This window comes from Nematostella vectensis, chromosome 7 (assembly GCF_932526225.1).
Source record: "Nematostella vectensis chromosome 7, jaNemVect1.1, whole genome shotgun sequence".
Classification (NCBI taxonomy): Eukaryota; Metazoa; Cnidaria; class Anthozoa; order Actiniaria; family Edwardsiidae; genus Nematostella; species Nematostella vectensis.
This window is the reverse complement of record NC_064040.1, coordinates 12233739-12258380: the sequence shown is the minus strand read 5'-3', so window position 1 is coordinate 12258380 and position 24642 is coordinate 12233739. Positions and strand designations below refer to the sequence as shown.

Here is a 24642-nt window from a genome sequence, read left to right as displayed (position 1 = left end):
ATCATACAGGACCCCTGGTTATATAGAAAACGGCTCAAAGATGGCGCGGGTGGCTGAGTATCGAGGTCTTATATAATGGATCGTATTAACACGACAATCGACTTCATAGAAATGAGTTTATTTCTTCTATACAATGGTAGAATACCCATCCCCACTATCCCGGGCTATATTCATATATTTATATATTCATATAATATTTCCTTAATAATCTGAACATAGGAACTTTCCCTTTTCTCACACAAATGTTTTCAATATCGGGATCCCTGTGGTTAAAAATGGGATTTCCATCCCTATTTGATTTCATTTTTATTTTGCTTTTTTAGGCCATTACTGAAAATAGAAATGTTTTCATGCTTTGCATGTGGTCAAATTCATATTTTAAAAAATCGATTAAAATAAAAACAACACTACAATGATGTTTAGGTCAAAGTGTCGCCCGCATATCTAATCAGTGCTTGGCAGCTATCTAGTTGGTCTGCTATTTCCACAGGGTACCCGCATCATATAACTTTCTTTATAACTTAGTATGTCTTACAATAATCTGTGGAGTACGTACATGACTAACACAGATAACAGGAATTAGATTTTGAGCTAATTTGCGAAAGAAAGACGTCCCCACCCACCCCTCCCTCCCCATTGTATCTCCATTATTCTTCAGGTTTAAAAACTCGCGAAACAGCGAGATCTATAATTTTTGTGACTAGTGCTTTTATGGTCATTTAAGAAAGAAAAATCGATTTTCTTCTATCTAGACTAAACACGCGTTTGCTGAAGACTTTTAATCGGCTATTTTCCCTGATATGAGAGGAGAACCACTTATGTATGGCGTTGATTTGGATCTAAATATCGTATATTGGTTTCTCTTGCGGCAGTGCATTGGCCGCTAAATGTTTTCTTGTACACTGATTTTTTGTACAGCTTTTTTATCATCTAGTGTCATAATAAAAACACTCTGACAACTGAGTAGAATATCGGACAAATATCCCCGGGACGGGGACATATCTCTCACCCACATTTATCCGATTTTGTTCCATGGCCTTTAGCCATTAGATATGCTTGTAGTCATGTCGGCACTGCTACCATTCACTTTGATGTAACCATGCTAACTATAACCATGACAACTAGCATTGCCCTCCTTGAATTATGTATTGCCCGTTCTAATCATCCTTGAAGGCATGCATATCGTCCGGTCCACCTTAGTAGGTATGGCGACTGAAGCTTTTCATCCATAGAGCACGTGACTGCTCGATTTCGGCTCGGCGTCGTCTCGCCGCAACATCTCCCATTGTGGGTCACGTGACCCTACCTACAGCCGCACCCTTCAATCACCATGTCCTTGTAGTTCTTGAGCACGACTTTATCGAATTCGTTTAGGGAGAGTATGCTAATTGGATTCAAAGTGGTTGGAATACAACACGCATTTGGGACATTGCTGTCTACAGTATTCATGATTGTCTGTACAATCGCGTGATTTGTAGCGTTCAAGTGCTTTGCAATGGGATAGGGACATACGCCAGTACAATAGAAAGCGTGGTAGCCCGGTGGCGCTACGATCCAGTCATTCCAACCAACATCAGTAAAATCCACATAAAGAGGATGCCGCTGACAGTACTGCGGGCGCCGTCTTTTGGCGCCGCCGGACCGCAGGCTCCGTTTTCTCCGCGTATGATGATGGTGCAGCTCATCATGGTTGTAAGTAACGATCAGCGGTCTCTCCTCGTGCCAGTCTTCCTCCGCGTGATGCTCGCGCGTGCGCACTGCATCTTTAATACTGTGACCTTCTTTGGTGGTCACTTGAATATCCAGTCCGTAATTTTGCTCGGGGTTTTTAACCCAGTGCTGTATCGCGAGCTCGACGTTAAAGCTTTCCCAGCCGGCCACACGCGCGTCAACCTCGCGAGAATCCAATAGCCTTCTTAGAGCTGGCGTGTCTCCCATTCCAGGCAGTAATACCTGGTACACACGTATCCAAAGTTGCGTGGAATTTGAAGGCTGCTTAAGATCGCCGCTTCGTGTGGAAAGACGAAGTTCTGCGGAGGTCACTGTCTCGTACATGGGCAATGTCGACAAATCAAATATTATTCTTGTTAAGTTGGAATTTTCACTAGCGTCAATCCCATCGTTATCTGCAAAAAAAATTTGAAGAAGTTGGTTATTAAGATAGAACGTGATTCTTTTGTAGAGCAAGAGAGCATACTCTCTTATTTGGCATGAATTATTCTAATCATCCTTGAAGGGCTTACACAAAAAGACGAAGTTCTTGCCTTGCAATAATAATTTATGATTAAAAGGTGGGTCCAAAAACCTTCTTGAAGTGGAAAGGTGGGGGTAGGGGATTGCACCAGCGACACCATCCCTGAGGAATAGGGACGCCAGAGAGCCTCCCTAGATCCGCCGATGTAATTGACATCTTCTAGCATTTCATTCATTAGATATAAAAATTACTGTAACAAAAAAAGTCAACAAAGGAGAACTTCGGAAATCTGCAAAAAACCTGACACACCCAGAAGCCCTGATGTATACAAGAGTCTATTGACCCGATTTGAATGTTAAAAATAGCGAAAGAAAATCTCATTAACCGCATCCTTTTTTTTAGTTAAGTTTGGTATTGATATTGGGATAACTGATCCTCGAGGTATGCGCCTTACGTTGTCCTTCGGTGGCGCGCGCCTGCTTTAAAAGACAAAGTAACTATCACACCACACTCGTTGCACTAGAGCTACATAAAATGCATGACTTGCAAGACCTTATCCCGCCACTTTCTACTCTGGAGGTATCATTTTCTGTGAAATAAGAGCCTTCAGTCTAGAAAGTTAAAAGTTTGCCCTTGGCCTCTGATTAAATCTCTTGCTCTGTTTGCTTATCATACTAGCGTGACGTTGTTACATGGTTGTCTTCGTACTAGCGTGACATCTGCGATAATATTTTCTACTAGACACGCGTGGAATGGATGTCCTCCCGTTTGCCGGGAGGCAAAATGAGAGTATAAATGAATAAATAATGCTTGGATGTATCAAATGACAAACAGTTCTTAGTGGCTTCGCCATTAACTCGGGAAAAAAAATGTATTGAATCTATCACAAGAAAGGCACAGGAGGCCGGCTTACTCGGTGTTTCTTAGTGGTTACGCCATTCTCTCGGGAAAAAAAATATATTGAATCTATCACAAGAAAGGCACAGGAGGCCGGCTTACTCGGTGTATCATAAGCCATAAAAAGTTAAGGCAAGAAAGATGAATGGAGCATTGACCGTACTGTTACACCCCAGGGTCTGTTTGTGAAAGCTTTTCATTTGGCATTGCGCATATTTTTTTAATCTTGTCTGTTGTTGGACGTGAGAGTGGTTGTGTGATTAGAAAAGAACTTTCTATAAATGCCAGCAATCACTTCTCGCTTAGGGTCAGTACAATAAGGAGCGACCATAAAACAGGATATCAATGCTCGGTTTCCTAGCATAACCCCCTTGCTTGACCTATCCTACCTGTATGGTGAAACGCCCTTATCGTGTTCGCGCCAATCCACTTGTCACCAAAGCGAAACTGCGTAGAGATCCAATCTGGATGTGCCTTATGGCTATTGTACAAGTCAAGCATGTATTGTGGTATGCGTGTCCCTCGCTTAGGCCGAGGCCGCGATCTCATGCCCATGGTATCCAGAAATCTCTGCTCCATCATTTGAAAATCCGCGCTGTTTCTGACCTCATGTTTCGCTCGCTGTGACGAGCTCTCGGCGGGCAAACCGTGCACAGGAAAGTACATACTCAGTAGTAAGAAACAGCGTAAGAGAAGCATTTTGCCTGAGAGGACTGAAAAAGAGACAGAGAATGGAATTAGGATTACCCAACAACTTGTACCAAATATAGCTTGTTGCCTTAGGGCCTTACTTGGGACAGTGTTTACTTCAGTGATTGAAGTGAGAATGTACAGGGTGCGCTTGTAGACGATTATTTGATCTTTTTGATCACTTATTAGATTGCACTCAGAGGAGTAACACTTCGAGAGTGGGATGGTACAGGTCATGAATAGAGGTCTTAGCGGAAATAACCCTAAATGGATCACGCTGCATAATTGGACTTGAAGTGAATGTGTCCTACGCACGGACCAACCGATCGTTCAGCAATCGCCACCTCGGCAGGACATGATCATATAATACTAACGCAACTCAACAGCTCCTCCAGCTGGCATTACTTGTAAGGCCATCACTATAAGCAAACTACAGCACTAGGTCCGGCCCAGCAGGCATCCCTTTAGAACGACCCACATGCGAAAGCGAGCGGTAAACTAAGTACCAATCAAGCAGACGCGAGAAAAACTCGCTATAATATTTATCGATGGTGGATCTCAGAGACGTATCAAAACTCACTTAGACAAAGCTTTACTTGAAATATAAAGAACTTTTAAAAAGTGGTTTTAGTTTTCTTAGAATTCTAGAACAAAAAGATAACAAGTAAATACAGATCTCTGCGGGAGGCCTTTGTTGTCTTCGCTATAACGCGTATTCGAGTTAATTACCGCAACGATTAAATATACGTTAAATCACTTTAGCGAACCGCAAGGTTTTGTTAACGTGTGAATCGAAAATTCAATTGTGTTTTTGTTTTGATAGTGGATGTACTACGGCAAAAGGCAAAGAGATACATATAAAACTTGTGACTAGAACACCATGATATGAGTTGAAATCGGAAAGATGATATATAAATGAGATAGGTTGCCTTACTTTAGATATCCAAGTAGTATCGGTTGGATAGTATATCCTTGTAGAGTATCAAACACTCTTGATCATATTTCAAGTGGATTTTCTGGGCTTTCTTGTGTTGAGAGATCCAAACCATTTCCTAATTAAGCAGCGTTGTGATTTCTCTGCTTGCTGCTCTCAAAATATCCCCGTTTACATTGAGCCCAACGTGAAAACCCTACCGACATATCAAAACGTACCGACAAAACAAAGAATCCCACGGGCCCTGCCAAGCTACGGCAAGCGCCCTGCGAGCTCTCGAAACTCAAAAGCCGCCAAATGAAAACACCGCTCACAAACGAATCTACATGTGTTCTTGGAACTCTTATTTTACTCGGCCATCAAAAAAACAACAGCAAGGAGTCTGTGGCAGGTAGCCTTTTCCGCTATCCCCGGCATTGCTTACTTTTCTAAGAGCCTAACCTTCTAACGGAAGAGAACTTTGTCTTTCGTGACGCAACGATAACAAGTCGTTAATCTAGACTCACCTTGGAACTTGATGATTTTTACAGCAACGGTGTTCACAGCTATCAATTCCTGCGGAGTATCATTAAAATAAACTCTATTTGTGAGCGTATAGGGAGGTTTACACTAATCGTACATGAAATCCAAGCCATGTTTATTCTTTTGCCGGGGAAAGTACAATGGGGGACAAGCAACAGATAGTGGAATGTATAGGAAATTGGTATTTTACGGCAATATTTTTACAAGCAACAAACCTGAGATTCTATAGCAACACAATGACCTCAAGACGTGATATATACCTTTGTAAGTTTCTTTCTTATATTATCCAAATGTTTGAAGTAGAAATAGTTTATGAAGAAACCTTCGTAGTTGAGGAATCTGTGCACTACTTTCGTTTCACTGGAAGTTTCTATTTGAGATGGTAATGATATCACTTAATTAGGCAAAGTGATTCAACATGGTATAGAGATCGTTATGCCCGAATTCGTCGAGGTCAAAACATCACATCAAGAAATGTATATATATATATTTCTTTTTATGTTAAATGTCCTATTAGTTAAGTGGGTTCTCGTATTGTAATACATTTTTCCCTTTTCGGACAATCGTCTACCCGTGTAATGGCGTACAAATAATCAGTATTTTGCAGAGATAACGATCTAAATAGGCTCTTTGACTTGTTAGTCGGTCACTCGTAATACGCCTCCTCAGCGTGCGTAAAGACGGGCGCGTGATGGCGCGAAAAATTCAACTATTCGATAAATGAAATTTCTGCAAGCAAAATTTGTGCAAATTTGAATACTTTCATAGTTCGATAAGTGATCTTGGAGTTCTTTGAATACTTTTTTGCTGTGCAGTCTGCATATATATATATATATATATATATATATATATATATATATATATATAAATATAATGTAAAATCAGTTAAGCCGTGAAAAGGTTTTCGTCGTGAATTACGAAACCTCGGTACGTTTTGACAGATGGAACGTGACATACTTAAGATGTTCGATACTTCTCAAACTTTAAAAAAAATAAATAAATAAAACCCGAGTTTTGGAAAATTTGCAAATTTGATCTTATTTCCAATTTTTTAATAAACTTTATCATAGCGGCTTAAATAAGAATGTGATTTCGTATCCTTCACGTGAGTAACTAAAAGGAATGAATGAAATCGCCATTAGAACTAAAGACATTCAATTATTGAAGGTTTACTGATGGTTTCTACGTGAAAGTCATTTGTACACTATTCATAAGTTGTTTTGCCAATTTTGAGAGCAAACTCTTGAAATTGTAAAAACAAAATAAATGTGCGTTTGACAGACAGAAAATGTATTATTCTAAAATTAGTCTTTGTCATATATAAGAAAAGGGAAACGTTATTGGGAAATATGCTTTTTTAAGCAATAAAAATGATATCAAGTTTCTCTACGATTGAAAAAGTCGGAAAAAGTTCCGTACTATTATTCCACATTGGGCGAATGCTCATTTTTAAGCCGAATAAGCATCCAAAATGCTTAAAATAATGGCGAGAATTGATTACATGTCGGCCAAAGGGCAAGTTAAAATGACGCAAACTGTTTGTATATGCAAACAATCCAAGATAAAAGCGATGAAATTTACCTGGTTTTGCAGACTACTTGGTTCTTACGATGTCCTGGCAGATTTCGCTAGGTCGGACCTTGATCCACGGTTCATCTCTTGGATGGGGGTATCTGCAAATTAGAACCCGTAGGCAATCAGCACTCTTTGCCATTAGTAGACTGTGCAAACACGGCTGGGGGGTTGGGATCTGTTGGTGCTAAGTCACGGTAAACAATTGCATTCATCTTCTAAAGTGTTTCGCATACATCTCGCCTCACGAAGATCATTTAATTAAACTATCTTTGATTTGTCAAAGCCTTTAGGAGGTGTCACATAACATATGATTTGAGTAAGAATTCATTAACGTTACAAACAGGGCATACCTACGAATATTACTGGAATTCATACATTTATTTTTTTTTCCGAACTAAAAAAAAGACTTTGGTGAATAACTGCGGAACAATTTTACGACTCGACACATCTTTCGCACCTCTCGAGCTAAAGGCAAATACGCAGGGCGGTGTCTATTATGTTCTACAATTCTACGTGCCTTACTTAAGGTGTTCCGGAATTACTCGTGACGCGACTTTAGCCTTTTTTGCTCGCTTGGCATTGGAACAAATCTCAAGTAAACAATTTCGTAGAAGAGTTACATCTACACACAGTATATAGCATTTCCTGTAGCCATTATTACACTATATGGGGAGATAAAACATGGCTTACACCAGCAAAGACGGGTACCATGTACCGAGGAAGAAGTCATCAAGTCTTTCATTTTTGCAGCCCAGTTTAAAAAATGCCCCGGGTGATTTTGCGTTTGTTTTTGAAGCTCTTTCATCTACTCTGAGGAGGTCTACCTATTCACTGTATTACCTTGAGTTAAAATAAGACCCGAACTCGACAATAGCGCCAATTAGAGCGTTTATTGTACTCTCCTGGCGAGCAAAACCCCCGCGTGGATCACTAACAGAAACACAAACCGTGCACTGTGAGCTCACCCTAACAAATACGGGGTGATTGGAAAAGACCAGTACAATAGCCAGGTATTGTCTTAAAGTAATTATCGAGCATTCCTGGCCAGGCGGCAGTGTTTGGTCAAAAACCTGGTAAGCGTGAGATCCAGAATTCTAATTACATGATTTTTGCTTGATTGATGAATACTCAATTGCCCCTAGCTAGAAAAGCGTTGAAAGGTAGCTGATTATCTAAATACTAGGTTACTAGAATACGCACAAAAAATAATCAAAAATAAGGCCTAAAGCAAGAATTTAGGAAACGGGGTCCCAATTTACATTAATTGCCTATAGCAGCGGGGTTAACCATATCAAAATGTAGTTTATTCCGCATGTGCGAGATGGCGGTCTCAAGGGGCGAAAAGTAGGATAAAGATTTGGTAGAGTTCTTACGATAGCTACAAACAAGATCGGGACTATGTACCAACGGAGTGCTTACATGTTTTCACGTGTTTTCGAGCCATATGTCACAGTTTCACCAAAAGAAGAAACTTTTACAAACAAAAATTGGTTAATTCGGGGTTTCTAAACTTTGAAATCACAACATCTTTGATAAAATATATTTTGATTAAAAAACAAACCCAGGATCTCTGTGCAAAGTTTGTTCACTGGTCTCCATGCAATTAAGAACCCCGCTGTTTTCAAATTTCCTTAGATCTTGTTCATACACTTTTCAAAATATTCCGTAATAAATGTTGAACTATTTGAACTATTGATAAGATTAACAGATATTCAAATTTGCAGTAAACTATAAAGACTCTTTTCTAGTTTGCGTTTTTGGCAGATTTTCTAGCGAACCTCGTCAAACATGTCAGTTGTCATCATGTTTTTGGGGTGAATGATATAACTGTGTAGTTTAACACACTTCACAGCAAATCCCCTAGATTTAAACCCCTGTATACATCCTACTTGGGGTACTTCAGCCAAGAATGCGTTGCAGTATGTTACGGAATTGTCAACATTGCTGTAAGTCAATTATCGCCTGACAGAAATCCTCTTGTTAATGACACGGAGGACATTTTCCCCATGGACACAGCTAATAAGGAGACTCTGCTATTACGAACTCCTTGCTATCAAGGCCTGGTATTGAGGGCATTTTGTTTTTTTAAATACCTTGCTATTAAGGACAATCTTTTATAACAGGGACCATGAGGAAACCCTTGTTTTGATGGCCACCCTGTTGTAACCCTGTTACTAACAAAACCCTGCCATTACGGTCACTCCCTTTAGCTTTAGCAGAAGCCAGACTTCTCCAGCAAAATTTACATAAAATAACGGAAACGTGTTTTTTGGTTAGTATGGATTTAGAGTTAATTTAAGCAAATTGTGCTGACAAAATTGTTGGTAAAATTTGACAAATATTATTGAAAACATGAATAAAAGTTTAACACATTGTTTTTAGCGCTTTACAATTCCTGTCATACAAAAAGACATGTTTAGCAGGTATTTTGCCAGGATCGCAACACGGCGGCTGGCAGAGTTTCTTTAAAAAAAAAAAAAAAACAGTCAAGAGCACGGCACGGGTTCCACTTTAATTATTAGCAAAGAGATGCAAATAAAGAACGTGCAACCTAGCATAACTCCGTCCAGAAATTTTCCTCCGTTAACAAGCTGACTCACCAAAACTTTTTACATTATTATAGCAACATCAAGCTAGTATTTTCCTAGCGTCCTACTTTCGCCAAGAAAGCAGCAGAAAAAAAAACCCCGATGCTATTAGGTAAACCTGTGGCGAGGCGACGAGCACGTAGCAAAGGAGCCGGCTGGTATTGTCCCCTCTCCCCTTAGCAAGCGAATCTGTTCACCACAGGAAGCCCGCGTAGCTATTTCCATTCACTCTCGGGTTTTTCTACCGTTTAGAGACGACTGAGGCTAGTAGAACCTTTTTGGTGTCTCAATACAAAAGAGATAAGTTTTCGACAAAAATAAGTATCACTTACAATTGTTATTTTTCGTGGCGTGTGGGTTTAACGGAAAGGTCAAGCAGTTAGAGGAGAGACACGGGCGTTATGTTAGCCAACGCCTTGTTATTTGTGAGTTTAACACCAAGACCGACAAGAAGTGTTAAAAGCTATTTTCTTAATTTCGGTCAAGGTCGCTCAAGTTATCGCAAATTTTTGGACGTATGCCTATCTAAACTCGAAAAGATGTAAACAATATTATAGCTAGGAAAGCAAAACAAAATTAATTTCAAGTCGAAAAGCACGTAAAAAAGATACTTTCACCACTCACTTTAGCGCCTTGTATTAGCTATACTAAAAAGGCTTTATCTCTCAATTACATTTTTTTCAATAAATAAGATAAAGTTATTCTTATCATTATTCCTATAACTCTAATTAAAGTTATCTTTATGGTTATAATTTTCGTATAACTCTAACTCAAATTCCGCGGATTACTTTATACTTCCCGTCTTTTTGATCGATTACGATTCCCATTACGGTTGCTTATTTTTCTTGAATTAGATCCATCACGCACATATAGATGACAATAATTTGTTCATTTTCTTAATAAAACTACGAGTAGCTATATCAAACTTTCAATCGACACCTTCAACTCGAACCCAGGAACCCCTGCCAACTCAAAATCCCGCTAACTGGCTACGATTTTGTGTCCAGTTAAATATTGAAGTCCGTTCAATATTCAGTCCGTTCAATCGTAGAGTTCCGTTTTTCAGTACGTTCAATTGTTAGTTCAATATTTCAGTCAATTCACTTGTCCAGTTCAATATTCCTGTCCGTTCAATATTCCAGTTCAATATTCAGTCCGTTTAACTGTCCAGCTCAATATTTCAGTCCGTTTAATTGCTCAGTTCAATATTAAGTCCGTTCAATTGTCCGGTTCAATATTTAGTCCGTTCAATTGTTCAGTTCAATATCAAGTCCGTTAAATATTTCAGTTCAATATCAAGTCCGTTCAATATTCCAGTTCAACATTTAGTCCGTTCAATATCCCAGTTCAATGTTCCAGTCCGTTCGATATTTTTTTCTTTTTGACTGTTGGATCTTGTCGTAATTTTTAGAAAAAAAGTCTGCTTGTTTGATTTAATTTTTGACTTGCTCGAATTGTTGAATTGGAGAATTTTCTTTACCATCCCACCTATCGTCAGATATCAAATGGTCGATCCCCTACCCTCCCCCCTCCCTCAGATATCAAATGGTCGGTCCCTTACCCTCCCCTCTCCCCCCCCCCCCCCCTCCCATCGTCAGATATCAAATGGTCGGTCCCTTGGCTGCACAACCCTGGTGGTCTTTGTCTGTATTTTGTAGAGTCATGCCCATTGATGACATCATGACATCTATGGGCACCACACATTAGTCATTTGTTACTGATGAACAAACCTTCTATAATCAAATAATCAAAACTGTATTTTGTCCATTGCTTAAAATATATTGTTTTTACATTTCCAGATCTAGAGTGATACTAAAAAATTTGTTTTGTGAAAGGACTTTCACGTGTAACAAACATTTCTTCGTGATTGATCTAGTGGTGACCCCTGTTGCATCACGGGATGTTTTTTGTGGGATCGTGGATAAAAAAATAATCGAATCATTTATATATCGCCAGAAACGTTGGCGTTTTTGCGTCTCTGTCTTTTTTAAGCCCCAAAACTAACAAAACCTCGGATCACGAAAGTAATAATTAAGTACACCTGTCTATTTTTTGCTTTTTTTTATTATGAGTTAGTAAAAAGTGTGTAATAAAAGGATAGAAGAGAAATATGTCTTTTATCTAGTCTTTTATGTTAAGGTTATATTTCTTTTAATTAAGTGCACCTGTCTATTTTTTTGCTTGTCTTTTTTTATTATGAGTTAGTAAAAAGTATGTAATAAAAGGATAGAAGAGAAATATGTCTTTTATCTAGTCTTTCATGTTTAGGTTATATTTCTACGAGCGTGGTTATTAACGTTGCTATGTCATACAAGTAAGCTCTGAATAAAAATTTACTGAGAACATTTCTCAGGCTAACAGGGCTTTTCGTGGGAAGTAAAAACCCTGCAAGTTAAAACTTGCGCGAAATGGCGACGAGAAAAAAAAGCGCACCTACATTTCCGCATTTATGTGGTTTGTATAGCTACAATAGTACCTCATATCATCAAGTTAATTTAGTCTTTACGTGTTTGTATATTATCTCTAGGATTCTGCCCGTGGGAGGTATAATACCGTGATTCAAGTCCGACTAATTAGGACGCTAAATGCCAACAAGTTTGTGATTGTGGTTACACAAAACACAGCATAAAACTAGCGCATCCTCAAACAAACAAACAAAAGCTAAAATATCTTCACCGGAACTTGAAGATAGGGGAAATCATAGGTCTTAATATAATTACACTTTTAAGTGACGGGTGCATCCCATTGGTCATGAAAACGACATTCGCTAACGTTAACGTCTAGTGCGCACGATATCCAAGCACAGTTTATCTCAGTGTTATCTCAAATAAAAAGCCCCCTTAGCGAGTTGAAGAGCCAGCCACTAGCGCCTTCCATTCACATTTTTCGCATACTGTTGTCAAGAAAGATTCTAACACGACACGATCTTTTCTCCGAGATCCCGCCCGAGATCTGACCCAAAAAACAAGCCGTAAAAACATTGAGTCCCACCTAGCGATCTTTTGGAAGAACGAGCTCGTTAATTCCCGTAATGTATACAATACAAACAACAATCGTATTAAGTCTCTCAGCGGATAAAGCTGGCAAATGTATCTTAAAGCATCACCACAGATCATCGTTATAGCATGAATCTACCGCTGGAATGCAAATGGTCCAATATCTAGACAAACATCGCAAGGGACTTTGACTCAGGAGTGATAGCGAATTCTGTGCTTGTAAGAAAGCCTATAAAGTACCCAGACAAGCGTCCTTGTGCCGGCATGCCCTTGCCGAGTCTACAACCGAAAACGCAACGAGCATTCTTATTAAAAGACTGTGGGATTTGTAATCATAGTTGCCAGCAGTCCAAGAAATTACGGAGAGCGCGCTAGCTTCCCCGGCTGCAAAAATTCACGCAATGATTCACGGTAAATGTTCCCAGAATCGCACGTTTTTTGTCTCCAAATCTGCTCCCAGGATAGACCGAACAAAGGCACTAACAAAACGCCGCAAAAACGGTCCGGCAACCTCAAGAAAACGCGCAGACCTTAGATCGTCCGTTGCCGGAGTTTTGTGTACCAATCATTGGTAATAATTTCCTTTCGATACGATCATTGCAAAATACCGCAACACTAGGGATGTTTTTACTCTCTGCTTACCTCTAAAGCTTCTTTTTTTAGCTCCAAGAACTCCTACGAAGCTTTTCCGAGTCCCCAAGTACCGTGCGAATTTAACCCGTCGATTTTCTAGGCAAAGAATCCTTCCTTTTAGCGTCCGTTTGAGGCTGACTGCTACGAGAGATCCCAAGTCGCAGGCGAAAAGTGTTTAATTACCTCGAACTATCAAGCTTATCTCTGCCTTCCGATGTCATGGAATTATCAGCGGCCTTGCACTTGGCGAGATGAGATCACAGATGCGCTAGAGATACTGGGGCAATGGGATATTGCCATTAGAAGGGTTGCCATTAACTAGTGCCCTAACAGTTCACATCAACCGCCCTGATGTGATGCCATTCGGCCGACTATACGCACACCAAACATCTCTTAGATTATTACTTCCCTTCTAATTATCTAAATTGTGAAGACTAAATGGCATTCCGCGCACGAAACGAAGTTATGGAGATGGTGACGTCATTTTCGCAATGGAAGCGCTGAGCCCAACGCGGATAGTTCCGTGTGTTGTGAATTAGCAAGCCATCTCTTTGGCCGTAGTGCGGCACATTTTCCACATACTCTCGTCAAAAGTGGAACGCTGATAAACTTAACTATGAGCTTGGCCGGTAACGGAAATTGCTTACAATGCCGGGAAATGGCATCACATCCCGCGAGAAATTCCAACCAAAAAAATTTCAAACACATCCTTGTAACTATCGTCGGTCCATACTGTATTACTACCGGTCATTATTGCGGTATTATTGACCGGGCGTGGCGATACGTACTGTACTGTTTAAAATAATATAGACAGGATCTGTGGGTTGTCATCGATAGAGTGTCAAGTACCAAGTATAACTGTTACTTGACACTTCGTCAAGTTTATGAGATTCTGTGTAAATATGTGAGTGGAGAAATATTTTTAGCTGGATCAACACCATGTTTCGATACTTTGGTTTATGGGGAGATTTAATTAACATTTCGCCTCGTATTTCTTTTTCAATACTGATAGAATAACCTCTCGAAAATAGTAAAAAAATAATTATTAATTGTTTCTAGTTTTTACTTTACACAATGCTTTCGCAATCTTCTACATAAAAATGTACGTCAAAACGTGTTCTCAATTAGAAAATATTGAAAAAATCTGTTATGACAAGTATAAAATATTTGTACTTGACTGTTAAATGGGTTTTCCAAGGATGTTATTTTGAGAAAAAGCAGTTGTCCATGAGGTTTTATTGTTGACAAGTTGGTTTCCAACCTTTGTGGTGATAACAAGTTTCTAAGTAGGTGAAGGAAAAATACGCAAACACAGGCTAAGGAATCCACCGCTCACTCTATTTAAGGGAGTATGTTTCTTAATTCTCGGAATTACATGTGCAAAGTGTGTCCTTTGAAGTCTTGAAGCATGTGCTATCTCGTCCATCTGCTCTCACTTTCGTGCAGTGAAACGGCCTTATCTACCGAGCACGGGCTTACTGAATGAAGGGGGCAAAACCCCTGGTATTATCGGCACTTTATCATAACAGCCAGCCGCTGCTCATAGCTGAGCAAAATTCCGCCACACGAAAAATCTTCGCAGAATGCACAACAATTACACAATCGAGTGCACAGTGGTTGTATAAAAGGAGGGAGGAAAACACCCGCTTTGTCGCGTTTGTCCGCTCTCAAGAAGCACTTCGGGCGATAAACATAAGTCAGTCTATAATAAATCCGCTCTCTTCAAAACGACCTCCCTGAAGATGTCTATCTAATCGATTTTGTTAGTCTCTCCATCGACTAAACTATACAAATTGGTGAAGCTCATTAAACAAAAGGAGCCCAGACGTTTTTAAGCATTCCTGATTCATTAGTGAGCGACTCAGCTAAGCGTCGAAGCTGCGGAATCACCAAATCGCTGATGAGATAACACTGAAGTGGACGAGATCATGCGTGACTGTCGTTCTCATATGCGCACCATATGCACTCGTGAAAGGCGTGTGTGGATTACAAATAGCAAGGGTTTTCACTTCCTTTGCCTGCCTAACCTTGCTCTTTGCAAGCGACCGCAGCTTTCGTGACATAGTTTATCTTATAGGGGAGATGAAGGGAGGAAGGGGTAGCAATTAAAATAATCAATATTAATGAGATAACGCCCTCCCCGGCCTATTTCCAGCTAAATTTTTGTGATACACGTGAAGATTGTGTGACAACAGCGAATTGCGTAAAGGTTGTGGGTTGGGCGGCAGCGTATCAATGCAGCCATGGCATTCCATTGAGCCATTATGATGAAAAGATATAGAAAGAAAGCTGTCAGTATTATTTGTTATCTTTACTTTGTTTTTGTCAGTTACCATTAGTGAAATTTATACATATCAGCTAAGAACAGCCATAGAACAGACTTATTAAACGACGAATTAAAGACCATTCCAGATCCTGACCCCCCCCCCCCCCCCCCAGAATTCATTGAATTCTTTGAATCTTTCAGGAAAAGCGTAATCAGAAATTATAAGAAAAAGACCGCTTATTAAGTCCGAAAGACTTTTCGCACACAGCCCTAACAATTTTGGGCGGGTTTCCTGTGCCCTTCAGGCCCACAAAAACGATTTGCTTGCGAGCGACAAGACTGCAGAAAATGTTATGTGATATTCATTTTGAAGAGCAGGTTTGAAAAGTATAATGTCAAAATCCACTCAATAGGTGGTACTTTTCTCGAAGAGTTTTTCTCTAAGTTTGAATAACAGAATGTGCCGACCATCCAGGGAGTGGTTCAATAGCGTTATTTTGAGAGATTTACAAAACCGCACATTTGTGTGATGTTAGGAGTAAATAGCGAAAAAGTTATACTATAGATTAGTTATAAAGGTGTGGCTTAATCGTATTCTCAACATTTTTTCTCACGTTTATATAAGCCCTTATAAGGGCCTCAGTGCCGTATCATCATCAGGCATCGAAATATTGGAGGGAGGGGGGGTATAATACAAAAAACATTAAAATAATTGGGGGCACGGCCACGCCCCTACTGGTCATTTTCTTACAATTTTTGAAAATATTGGGGGGGGGAGGGAGGGGCACATGCCCCAGTGCCCCACCCCCTCTACCGACCAGAGCCTACATCATATGGACACCCTATGCAAATATTTTAATTCAGCATCTGTTGTCGCTTTTTTCACATGGCTTGCCGGCAATCAAAAGCTTTTCAGCCCAAAGGCTTTCAGAAAAGCCCGCCTTGCCTGATACTGCTACATGGCTTCCCGTGAAGTCACTCAAAGCTTTTGAGCGAATCAGATTGTTGCCCAGCCTTACGCCTACAGCTTTTCTTCACGGTTCAAGCTTAGTCGGCTGTACCTGGCAGAGAGCAAACGCCAGTTGGATTTGTTGATCACTAGCCAACAAACACGACGTATACAGATAAGAACGGGCGGTACTAGAATAATGGAATAAAAGGTCAACACAATTTGGAAAACCATCCCGCTCAAAGTTACAACAATTCGCCATTGCGTAATATGTTATAGTTTATTTAAGCGTTATGAATGATTCTGCTTCACACAAGACTATTTCTAACTCGTAATGGATCTTAAAGGATGAAAGTACCAAATTTCACGCTAACCTCTGTATATAAATACCTGCTTAATTTATTACATTTCTTATTATTCAAGATCAGATTTACGTCATACTTAACGCACTCATAGGGGACGCGTTATTTCTCCTTGGGCCACTGTTCACTCAACGGTCTGCCATGGGGTATCAAAACCTACTTTTTCCATATGATACACATAGCTGCCCCATACCCCCCCCCCCCCCCCCCCCCCCTCAGCAAACCCCGATTTCTGGGTACAAGACTCGAGCTGATGATCCGGAAGTTTGATGATTAAGTTTCACTAAGAACCGACGCGTATGCGTGATTACAATAGATAACACTGTCCATTTTTAAATTACAATTATTTACATTATAAAGTCTGCTTAGCAGCCGCTCTTAATGCTGCTAAGCAAACTAATCATTATATATGGTCCAATTTAAAGTTATTGCTTGGTCCACATGGTTGCATTTCTCTGTCATAGCGACAAGCGCTATAGTTTTTGGTCTCACTTGTCTGAAAAGCGAGCTTAAATGTTGTTTTTCTTATCGCTATTGTCACAGTCTTATTGGTGTGAATGGAACACACATTTACTCATCCCACATAGCTATACTCCTCTTTCAGTAACTACCACGAACGAACATTTTTTCATTCTTTTTTTCACACAACATGATTATCATCTTGGTCTAGCTTGCATCAATAGGGGACTTGAACTAAGAGATCACGTGACCTTTCTGGGTGGCAAATTCAAACCAAAATAATCACGGAAATGAATGCGTTCGTCACACCAGCCAACGGCGAAAAAATAACATCTTTAAATGAAACAAAACCCTTTCTGAAAAAAATTTTGGCTTTTTTGGTAAGCGCTGAATAAGTTGATTTTTGTTGCTTTTATTTTGGTGCTAAAAGCCTGAGCGCGCGGTAGTTTGCTACCCAAACAATCACGTGATCTCTTAGCGCATGTCCCTACTGTCCTTATTTTAATTGTGTGAATGTTGCCTGTCCCAAATTATTGCGCTTATTTGTCAGTGACAAGCACAGTTTGTTCGATCCTGATGATTGTACTCTGTGATCTCGTTACAGTTTTCAGTATTGGAGATTGTGGAAGGGCATTCAAAGTGCACACAGTGGAACACCTGAAAATAAAATGAAACTCTTAAGATTAAACATGGAAGTTTGATTTGGGGAAGAGTATAAAGGAAAAAAAAATCCTTTAATAAGTGAGAATTGATCAATCTAATAGAAGAATACACCTACATAGGTGATTCAAACATAGAAATTTGGAATGCCTTGGCTCATATTGTTTACCTATTTTTTCTATGTTGCAGGATGTCAGCAACCATGCCACCATCAAGTCTGCTTTTTTAATGAGACAGACTCACCTCGTTAGCTGTGTTATGGGTGCCGACTATACGGATAAAGGTCATAGGTAGAGGCTTGAACTCGAGGTGCTGCCACGCCCTGGACACAGAAGCATGGACAATCAAGCAACTCCTTTTATAGTAGGACTTGAGCTATCTTGGCCAACAATGTCACAGTTCAGGGATGTACCATGCCTTGAAATATTGGGGGGGGGGGGGACAATAAGCTACAATACAGAAACATTAAGAAAATATTGGGTGGGCACAGCCACGCCCCTACTGGTCATTTACTTTGTAATTTTTGAAAATTTGGGGGGGGGGGGGCACTTGCCCTTTAGGAGGGTCTTTCCTGCTCTTATGAGTACTGAGGCATTTCTTTGCCATGCTGGTTGGCTACTGAAGATAGTATAATATCTCTCACATCTTCAACTGTCAAGAGGGCCAAACTAGTGCATCTTGCATGAGATAGCTGAACATCCATTATGAGAAAGGGAAAAAAAGAAATTTCCCCTTGTGCTCCAAAGGTGTCCATTTATAAAAACTAGATATAAAAGAACTTGCCTAAACAGGACATGGTCTTACCCAAACTGAAACCAAAACATTATCTGAGTTCACAGAAAAAGATATCAGAAGAAGAAGTGGATAAATTAATTGATTAAAGTATGATATGAAGGTTTTTAATGGTAAGAGAGAATTTTAGGGCTGGAATTTTAGATTTGATAGTTTGGACAATTTACTACGAAGGCTCCAGTAGTGTTGATTTGTTTACATTTTCTTCCTATTTTCTTTTCTATAAAATGGTTCACAAATGAAGAAAAGTTCTCAGAAAGCATCCAAGACATGAAAAAAGAGAAGCTACAGCTTTTTTTATGTCCCAATTCAGGAAAAAAAGGGGACCTTTCAGGGTTAATTCCCTCAACATGATCCGTGCAGCAATGAGAAATAAAAATAATAAGTCGGCAAGAAATAATTATAGATGAAAGTATATGAATGCATTTGAACTAAAATAATCAAGTCAATCGATATTGCATTTGCAATGCATGCCAGAAAGTGAGGAGGTTAAAACAAAGAGCTATTTGAATTCTTGTTAAAACTCTGAATAAAGTTGTGAATAAAGCTGATATCAAGTTAGGTTCTAGGTGCATGTTAGCAGAGTTTGACAGCAATGCCCTCACCTGCACTGTTCATTGGATTTGTCAACAACTTTCGTCCAGTGCTGCCGATCAGTGGATACCTCAATATAGTAACTATAGCAACGGTCATCACAATCCCACAGCAGTAACCTTTATAATATAGACAATGTTTAGACATACAGGCCCGTACCCAGGGGGGGGGAGGGTGCAGGGGGTGGGAACGCACCCCCCAACAACCGCCGAAGGTCCACTTTTGGTTCTCAATAGACGTGCTATTTGTAGACAAAACTAAAAATCATAAGCTAGACCACTCTGATATTTAGCCAAATCCGACAATAAACGTCCCATGGAGACACTGCAAAGGCATAAAAAATCCCTTTTTGTTCTTTTGGAGGTGGTTAGATTTTTATCAGAGAACTCCCTCCCCCTCCCCCCTGGAAAAATTAGATCCACTTTTTCGAATTTCGCACCCCCCCTCCCCCCCAAGAAAAATCCTGGGTACGGGCCTGACATAGGTAATAGTTCATTTCCCTATACAATAGGTAGCAGAGATACAGTAGGGGGAGTCAGCCTACACATACAGTAGGCTTTGATAGTTTTCCGGCACGAAAACCCCCCAAAACACAAAGTTTGCATATCACAGCTGCCATCTTGGATTATGCGTAGGGAAAGGGGAGGGGGTTAGAGGGAAAAGAAAGGGTTTAAAGAGTCTAACCACATCCCCCCTTGGGCTGCCCAAGGAAATTGTTGTCAAATGTAACACCCCCCCTAAATCCCCCTTGCCACTGAGTCAAAGCCCTCTTTAGCAAAAAGCTAGATCCGTTCTTTCTATGTATATGATGTATCCATAAGTGGGGACCTAAAGTATACAGAGTACAATATTATAAATAAGAAAATTGAATTGTGGTCTTTGATGCAGTCACTCTAACATCTTTCACAGATTGTGCTTTGAGCTCCAAACACACCGGGTAACACATGACATGTGTTAAGAACATTGTGTTAAGAACAACTGGGTAGGAGTTGTGACAATTTCTTTTTCTTTTTTAACCCCCATAAAAATAATAAGGAGATAAGGCATAAACTACCCATACTCAACAACAACGACAAAAAAAATAACAATAATATGCAGTGCCTTATAAAACAAAAAACCCTGCGTGAAGGTTTCCAAGAGAAATCGAAATGAATCAGTGGGTTCTATCCGCACCAAAGGGTTGATTGACTTTGCACTATTTCTAAACCAGACAAGAAGTTTTGAATCACTGAGATCATGCAACAACAAATTTGTTATGTGAAATTAGTCTTTATATTCTTTGCAGTCTGAGCTCATAGAGCTAATAAAATAAAGTTGTTTATACTTTGCACTTTTACCTCATAGAGCCGATAAAATAAGGTTGAGCAAGCTGCACCACAATGGACCCACTCCCAACTTGGTGGCAAGTGTAGCCAGAGTTCCAATCATAACACTTGGTTTCACCGTTAAGCAGCGCATTCCAGCTTCTACTGACTCCCTCGATCACACTGGCACTAGCAGTGGGGACGGCTACATTGTCTGACGGAACTGAGACAAGAGTGAAGCAGCATTAGCATCTGTGACTTAGGACGATAGCAAAATTGTGTGATTTACAGTAACACAAATATTATAATAATCAAAATTTGTTTCATCTGTAAAGATATGGCTGTGACATTAATTATTCTACTCTTGTTTTTCATGTTCTGATTGAAAGCTCTAAACAGAAAGGTGGCTCGATGTTCAAGCATATAATGATCTCTGTGTGACACTGCTTGCTCAAAAAACATACATCATAATTATTATAAAATAAAGTATAATAAAAGAATATAATGCATTACTATACCATACCATATCATATCAATCATATCATATCATATCATATCATATCATATCATATCATATCATATCATATCATATCATATCATATCATATCATATCATATCATATCATATCATATCATATCATATCATATCATATCATATCATATCATATCATATCATATCATATCATATCATATCATATCATATCATATCATATCATATCATATCATATCATATCATATCATATCATATCATATCATATCATATCATATCATATCATATCATATCATATCATATCATATCATATCATATCATATCATATCATATCATATCATATCATATCATATCATATCATATCATATTATATTATACAAAAGCTACTTGCCCTGGATAGCTCACCTATTATACCATTATCACTGAGCTTAAATGACCCAGTGCTGTACATGCATTCAAAGTGAACCAGATGAAAGACTTTATTCACGCTGTTGTATGTGCCAATGATGCGGATATATCTAGTAAGGAAAATGATGACACACTCTTAGTGACAATTGTAAAATTAATGAGGAATGAAAGACCTATTTTGTTGTAAATTATAAAAAAAATTTGATGACTATAGTCAAGGTGAGTGGAAATATGGGAATGAAGCTTGTATTGACTACAGCTGGAGTTTTATTGTGAGCCTTATCAAAGAAGGGATCTCTACACCCCAAATCCGGCCTAGAGCCTGTCTTGGCTTTCAACCATATTTATTTCTGACTAAGCGATTGAAGTACTTCTCTCACCTGACAACCCTTGGCGCAAAGTGGAGAATTTGCCAGGATCTACATAAATACTTGGAGTAATCAATTACAGTGACCCAATCTTGATTATCAATGGACACCTCAATATAGTAGGAGTATGACCGGAGATCTCTATCCCATAACAGCATCCTGATAGTGTTGATAATACTGGGACGCCCTAAAGCAATACAGATCCCCTTGTCACCATCCGCTATGAGGTGACGGGAAAAGCCTCTGTCCAGGTCATAATTCAGTGACTCATTGTCCAATAGACCATCACGTTTTTCTCCTTCAATAACATCTGTCCCATAACTTGAGGTGGCAATGTTCTCATCTTTTACTATGGGTCAGAAATGAGCCAATTAATTAGTTGAGTTTATAAAGGTGATAACCCATAGAAATTGTAAGATAAAACAACTTGTTTCTAGACAAACATAGCCTAATAAAATTTCTTTTAAAATCTTAAACAAAAAAGCATATTGGAAAAAAAAATAAAAAAGGCAGATTGAGGAATTTTTTGAAACCCAAAACAACAAAACAGTTTGATCATTTCCTTGTTTACACTTACATCTTAGGTGCCAAGAAGTAGGCTTGAAATATTTGTTTTTAGATTAACCATGACTAACAACCACGATTGTGGTCATAATGTCATAGCCTCTAACAGTCCAATCTAAACTAAAATTTTACCTTCTAAAATAAAACCATAGAAACAGGGATCACTATAATACTTATATATGGTATATGGTAGATAATTTTCAAGCAGTGCTTTGGTATTATGTACACATGGCCCTCGATTCTTCAGGTTGTGGGCAAACCATATTATGAAACTTACCAAGATGGCCACGGAAATTCATCTCACTGACTCGGCTTTCAGTTTTGATCTTGATAGAGTCCAATATAGCATCTGCACTGTAAAGTTTCGTTGGTCGCACTGTGTGAAATAGCTCATGTAAGCTTATCTGGGTCAAACGAACACATTGTAAAACCGACTCTATGTCCTCCTCCTTCGAATCTTTATTGACTTCGATCCAATCAGAAACAGCTCGGAATATTTGCACCTCTGGCGCACAAAACGAGTCTCTTTTGATAATATCAATTAGAGATGTTCTAGAAAGCATTGAGAATGATTCAGACGCGATCACCTCAATAGCGTTCGCATCCAGAAATTCCAGACATGTTTCGTACAAGTCCTTGAGTTGGTATAAAGACGCCATGTCAAATATCAAACAAACATTTTTAACGTCCAGGATGGCTTTCAAGTATCCCTGAATGGCACTTTCTAACGCAAGAAACCCGTACTTATGTGCTAGTCCTAGTAATTCCATCACTATTTCTTCTCTATACTCAGCGAGAAACATTTTCCCTGTGTAGATATAGCGCAATAAGGCATCAAATGCAATACTCGAAGCATCAGCAACTTCGATCTCTATGCCTGGGTTTGCTTCTCTCATTCCTCCGAATAACAGTGCCCTGAAGTACTCACTCCTTGCGGCAAGAATAACTCTGTGCGCCGTAAATTTAGTTTTCTCAACGATAAAAGTAACATCGGTGAGTTCTCTCGACTGGTACAAGGTGCCAGACTGTGACGAAAGTAGTTCGACATGATCTATTTTCGCCAGCTGAAAATCCTGGTTATCGCCCATTTTTTTTTACAAATTCACCTCGGCTAACACACCTTAAATATCCTTGCTGCTAGTTTGAGTCAAGTGGAACCGAATCTTGGTAGATTTATGTAATTTATCAGCTTTGTTCGTTCATAATGTACACTGTACCATCATACTTTTACAACTCCCCCAAGAACAAAAACAACGCTTAGTGACCGTGCCTACGCGCCACATAAAGGCACAGCAGCCCCAACAAGTAAATATTCAAATGTACAGCTAGGCTCGGTGTTTCAGCCGTGGTTACGTTGCGCTCTGCTCCTCCACTGACGGCTGGGCGCACGGTCGAGGCACCATGTCCGTGGAATTGGAGAGGATCGCGGGCGCACCGAAACCACCACGGCTGGAAACCGAGCCTAATTTACAGCCTGCGTAGAAAGAGTTCTCGGACGTTTGAAAGAATGCGGAAAGTTGTGACACACTTTCCTGAAAACAACATGAATTTTTTTTAAATCATGCTCTTTGCTGCAGTGTAACTCTTTCACGCCCCTATCTTGCGCACTCACCAAGTGGTGCGCTTACGTTTGCCTGTGTGCGCTTTTGTTTACACAGATCACACTTGTATTGCGCTTGCGTTCGCGGGGTTCACTTGCGTTGCGCTCCGGTTTATATTTGTGCTGCGTTTGAGTTTCCACAGATCACACTTTTATTGCACTTGTGTTCTTTTGGTTCACACTTGTGTCTCTTGGGCCTTCGCCAATTTGCGTCACTCTCGCGATCGCCAAGGTTCCACTTTTGTTAAACTTACTTGATTCACACTTGCGTTACGCTTGCGTTTGCCGGGTTCTCACTTGCGATACGCTTGCGTTTGGCTGGTTCTCATTTGCGTTGCGCCTCTGTTTGCCTGGTTCTCACTTGTGTTGCGCTTGCGTTTGCCTGGTTTTCACTTGTGTTGCGCTTGCATTTGACCGGTTCTAGCTTGTGTTGCGCCTACGTATGCCTGGTTCTCACTTGCGTCACGCTTGCGTTTGGCCGGTTCTCACTTGGGTTGCGCCTACGTTTGCCCGGTTCTCACTTGCGTTACGCTTGCGTTTGTGACACTCGCGCGCTCGCAAATTTCCATTTTTGTCGCCAATGCGTTCGCCCAAGGTTCAAACTTGCGCACACACATCCCAGTGGACTGTGAAAACGAACGGATGCGATGCGGTAAGAAATATTAAAAGCTTACTTAGACTAAATATGGGTAATCGGACTATATCTGCTTGTTTACGACTGTCGACAATGAAAATGACTGACTTAATTACAGTTCTTAATTATGGTAGCCAAGGTGTGTAGTTAAATGAAAGTTGAGT

At 39.8% G+C, this 24642-nt stretch overlaps 2 protein-coding genes and 1 long non-coding RNA gene across 9 annotated transcripts; 1 reads left to right on the top strand and 2 right to left on the bottom strand.

The window, feature by feature from the left end:
• Nucleotides 1-102: 102 nt before the first annotated feature.
• LOC5510773 (bone morphogenetic protein 2) lies at nt 103-13851 on the bottom strand. 6 transcript variants are annotated; one of them, XM_048729994.1, is made up of 6 exons: nt 13039-13851; nt 6819-6910; nt 5498-5607; nt 5222-5270; nt 3481-3804; nt 103-2126 (listed from the first exon to the last, which is right to left on the bottom strand). In XM_048729994.1, exons 5-6 carry the CDS (start codon nt 3788-3790, stop codon nt 1303-1305), a joined length of 1134 nt encoding a protein of 377 aa, XP_048585951.1. In that variant the 5' UTR covers nt 3791-3804; nt 5222-5270; nt 5498-5607; nt 6819-6910; nt 13039-13851; the 3' UTR covers nt 103-1302. The 6 variants fall into 6 exon arrangements, with proteins under 6 accessions (XP_048585951.1, XP_032235827.1, XP_048585949.1 ...); XM_032379936.2 differs by lacking the exon at nt 5498-5607 and having other exon boundaries at nt 13039-13850; XM_048729992.1 differs by lacking the exons at nt 5498-5607; nt 13039-13851 and adding an exon at nt 7503-7621.
• On the top strand, nt 7747-19078 carry LOC116617320. Its single transcript, XR_004295717.2, has 2 exons — nt 7747-7885; nt 17915-19078. It is a non-coding gene; the product is annotated as an uncharacterized LOC116617320 (long non-coding RNA).
• LOC5510772 (BTB/POZ domain-containing protein 9) lies at nt 17249-23703 on the bottom strand. Of its 2 annotated transcripts, none has more exons than XM_032379933.2 (7): nt 22522-23682; nt 21693-22029; nt 21310-21422; nt 20449-20638; nt 19123-19230; nt 17969-18047; nt 17249-17722 (listed from the first exon to the last, which is right to left on the bottom strand). In XM_032379933.2, the coding sequence occupies exons 1-7, from the start codon at nt 23330-23332 to the stop codon at nt 17612-17614; spliced, it is 1749 nt and encodes a 582-aa protein (XP_032235824.1). In that variant the 5' UTR covers nt 23333-23682; the 3' UTR covers nt 17249-17611. The 2 variants fall into 2 exon arrangements, 1 of the variants encoding a protein (XP_032235824.1); XR_007312191.1 differs by having other exon boundaries at nt 17565-17722; nt 17969-18142; nt 22522-23703.
• Between the last annotated feature and the right edge of the window lie 939 nt (nt 23704-24642).